The 4,240-nt window shown below is 38.3% G+C and overlaps 1 protein-coding gene across 1 annotated transcript in view; it reads left to right on the plus strand.

Moving 5' to 3' along the window:
* HELRODRAFT_193483 (hypothetical protein) overlaps nt 1-2,062 on the plus strand; it is a gene marked incomplete at its 5' end in the record, with an annotated part of 15,593 nt that extends 13,531 nt beyond the window's left edge. The window contains 4 exons of the mRNA XM_009027872.1: nt 403-573; nt 1,213-1,352; nt 1,532-1,633; nt 1,799-2,062. Of these exons, the coding sequence (XP_009026120.1) occupies nt 403-573; nt 1,213-1,352; nt 1,532-1,633; nt 1,799-1,904 (519 nt within the window). The 3' untranslated portion in view covers nt 1,905-2,062. The remainder of the gene's footprint in view (nt 1-402; nt 574-1,212; nt 1,353-1,531; nt 1,634-1,798) is intronic.
* Nucleotides 2,063-4,240: the final 2,178 nt, after the last annotated feature.

The following is a 4,240-nucleotide window of genomic DNA, read 5'->3' on the forward strand; positions in this document are numbered from 1 at the left end:
CCAAGCACGTTCGACTGCTCTGTGATGTTTCAGGTGGGTCAGTGGATTTTTGGGTGAATGAATAAATGGTTGGATGGATGGATGGATGGACGGATGGATGGATGAATGATTGAATGAATGAATAAACCCAGGCAGCATGTACAGGTTCAATGGCGAAGATGGGAGGATGGATCGACAAGTGGAAGCAGTTTTGATGATGATGGAAGCTTTTCATGTAGTTATGATGATGATGGTTGTGATGCTGGTGATGGCAATGATGATGATGATGATTACAGCTTATTATTTGGTGAAGATGATGACACTAACAATTGTGGATGTGATGATGAATGATGATATTGGTGATGATGATGATGATTGTATAGACATTGACATCTAGTTTCCCCCCATGAACTTTGAACTCAGGGGTACGAGGAGAAGATACGGTACGACATCCATGGCCACTCCGGTGAGGGTCCTAAGTTCACTTTCGTCAGATGTGGGGGTAGTGATGGTTGTGGTGGAGGTGGTAATGGTGGTGGGGGTGAAGGGGTCAGCCCTCCGGTCAACAACAAACAAAGATTAGATGTAGTCATGGTCAGTCAGTTGTCCTTGCTCTTCATTTCTATTTGTTGTTGGACATCGTGTAGATGGATGGGATCGTTTTTGATTGGTTGTTCGATGTGCATGTGATGCTGTTTGGCGTTTTGTGATTGGCCGTTCGATTTGCATGCCGTTGTGTGATTGGTTGGTATCTGGATACCGGTTTCTGATTTGTTGTTTGATACACGGATACTATTGATGTTTGATTAGATATTTTCGGTAGTTGCTGTTATTATTGTTTGTTGTTGTTGTGATGCTAATTTTGATGATATCTTAATGTCCCGAACGCACCAACATCTAGATAACAACACTTTCATTCATTCATTCATTCATAAATACATTCAATCAATCAGACAGTTCTTAATACACGCTCGTACGCACACACACACATACAAGCACACACAAGCACACACACACACAAGTAACAACTGATATACACACAGCATACAAACATTTGAAACGTGTGACAGACAAACACCAACGTACGTTGTATGTACAAACACTAATAGGCACAAGCATTTAGGCACATACAAACACATACACACACGTACAAACACATACACACACGTACAAACACATACACACACATACAACCACATACACACACGTACAATCATTTGCACTAATGGACAGTCTTTGTACGCCCACTCGCAATTTTGCTTGAGTGGCGACCACACGCTGGAGGCCACAAAGATGGCCGTCGAAGAAGTGGCGGCCATGAGCGACGTTGATGATCGTTTCGTTATCGTCCTTAGTGATGCTAATTTGGAGAGGTCAGTTACGTGTGTGCGTGCGTGTGTTTGTGTGTGTGTGAGTCGGTGTGTCGATCGTCTGTCTCCCGTACCTTCCCATGCATGTGGTGTGGGGTGAATGATTTTTTTTGTTTGCTTAAATGTGCATGCATTCATCACAATCTACCTGCTATCAGTTTGTCCAACCAATCACAATCCAGATATGGAATCAGTGCCCGGAGATTGGCCAGACTTTTGACCAGTAAGGATAACGTAAATTCGTACGCTATTTTCATTGGTTCTTTGGGAGATCAAGCTGAAAGGTCGCTGGTTTTTTATTTTATTCATCCATTTTGTTACCTCTATATTACATTGAGTTTCAGATTGAATGTTTAATTATTATTTAATTATTTAATTATTATTTAATTATTATTTAATTTTTTATTAATTTAATTATTAATTAATTATTATTTTAATTTATTCTTTAGGTTGACCAATGAGCTTCCAGCTGGCCACTCATTCATATGCATGGACAACAAGCAACTACCAATCATATTGCAGCAAATATTCACCTCGGCCATGCTCAGACCGTAACGACGTTTCTGATTGGTGCACGCTTGCTTCTGACATTGACGATCTTTCCACCCTCTTATGATATCTTGTAAAAATAATAGTGATAATAATAATATACGGATTAATAATTTCATTTTTATTGATTTTATTATAATATTACGATTAATAATTTTATTTTTGTTTACAACAAAATGAGTAGCGAGAATAAAATTGCATGGTTATCGTCGCAGGTTGACTGGCTGACCATGTAACAGTAGACCGAGAAAGATGTTCACATGAATAATTTTAAGTTGCATCGGTAACATCATAGAAGGCTTCTCAAAAAAAAATTAAAGCAAATTTAGAAAAGATAGAAGATGTTTTGATCAAATTTCCGTGCTAAGGCCACTGATAGAGAAAAAGATAGAGTTCATCAAAGAAGTTTACATATGTTTCACACATTTTGACCATGCGCATGATTCCATCTGGAAAGAAGGAGCATGGGAAACCCTCAAGAAGAAATATGGGCTACATCCAAAGGTAGACATGGTTGTATTCAATTGTCAATCTTATTCAACATCATTCTGGACTACATGCTGAAAAGACTGGAAAATTTCGAGAATCTTGGAAAAAGCATAACCCCGATAGATATCCAGGATGCAGAATACTCAGATGACACATACCTAATGGCTGAATGTCTTCTGAAGGTAATGAAGCTAACTGACGTTTTACAACAAGAAAATAAAAAACTAGGTCTGAATATAAACATCAAGAAGCAAAGATAATGCCAATCACATATGCAAACGGACCATGGCCACAAGTGAAAGTCAATGGAGATGTAGAGACAGTATCAGAATTCATCTATCTAGGAAGTCATGTTGACAAAACAGGTAGAATAGAGGAGAAATTGGATATAAGGAAAGTACCGGTTGAAATATTTTTTGAATGTTCAAAAGTTTAAAAACATCCTACGTAATAAAAAGCCGACAGGAATTTTTCTGCAGGTTAAAAATGTTAACAAATTAGCAAACAACAAAAAATAATTAAACATTTAAGGATTAAACGCACGTGGTTAAAAAATTAAAAAAACCTGTCAGTCGGTGTTCACATTTTTTCATTTCACAAAACACGTTTTATTGAAAAGTGATAAAAATGAAATTTTAAGATTAGTTAACGCGTCCGAAACTTACGTAAACTTGAAGCTCGCTGAAGGACGGAAAATTGTCCGGTTCACTTATCTCGACTCTGTCGTAATGAGTTTTGTAGGAGGGAAAGGCACGGGTCTCCTCCTCCGGCCGAAAGTTTTTCTCCTAAAACTTTTTCATTTTTGACCAGAAAAGTAGTTTTGTTTTCATCAGAGAATGAATGGTTGAAGTTAATATTAATCAGGAAATAATCCGTGGAGTGGAAACATGAAAGTGGTTGCACTACAAAATTGTGTTAGCGAAATTATAAAACAAAGTATAGGTAATAACATTCATAACAGAGAGTGGAAAATTACATGAGAGCCATGATAATTTTGTACATGATAGAGTGCAACGGATTCAACTTTATATTTGTCGTTAAGATCTACGGGCACCCAAACAGTCCCTGACGATTGCAGCTGAAGGTAGAACCTGCTCACCTCATGACCATCAACTAGATGCCTGCTCTGGCTCCCTAACACTTTGATGGAAGTATGCACCCGCTTGTGCAGAGCCAAGTTTGTACGTCGGACCAAATCTTGGTTACCAGTGCATATGATAAGCGGGGATCTTTTTTTCGTTCGAACCCAGTCACTGCAACAGCAGAACTATGCACCTTTAACCATTACGCTATCACGCCAATAATATTGCAAATCAGTTTCGCAGCCATTACTTACGGGTAAATTGATAATTCTCTTCAGTTCCGTATTGCCGACTTATATTTACCGCGACATTATGGTGCGTGGGCGGATTTTCACCGCGAAAAAATAACTTTGATAGCAAAATGATGGATGATATTTCTCGAAACAACATGATGACATAAGTCGTGCATCAGCAGCCTGCAATTGCCTACCATGAAGTATATCGTGACGGTGTTTTGCAATTTTAGAAAATCGAGATTCCCTGCCATCACTCACGCCGCTTCCAACTTTATAAGCCAGCCATTCAACGTGAACGCTGTGTACCCTGCATCAGTGATGAAATTTTTTTTATCACAAATAAGTGAGTAAATTAATGCAAAAAGTGAGAAATATAAAATGAAGTAATGTGTGATGTGACAAATTTGTGATTTGCCTGTCTCAAGTGGTTGGTGACTCAACTGAAAGTGACCCATGATTAAGATGGACAATTTTTCAAATTGAAGCGCAAAGAAGATTCAGAAAAAGAGGAGTCTTCACGAAGAAATTTTTAGGA

Source organism: Helobdella robusta (genome assembly GCF_000326865.2).
Source record: "Helobdella robusta unplaced genomic scaffold HELROscaffold_51, whole genome shotgun sequence".
Classification (NCBI taxonomy): Eukaryota; Metazoa; Annelida; class Clitellata; order Rhynchobdellida; family Glossiphoniidae; genus Helobdella; species Helobdella robusta.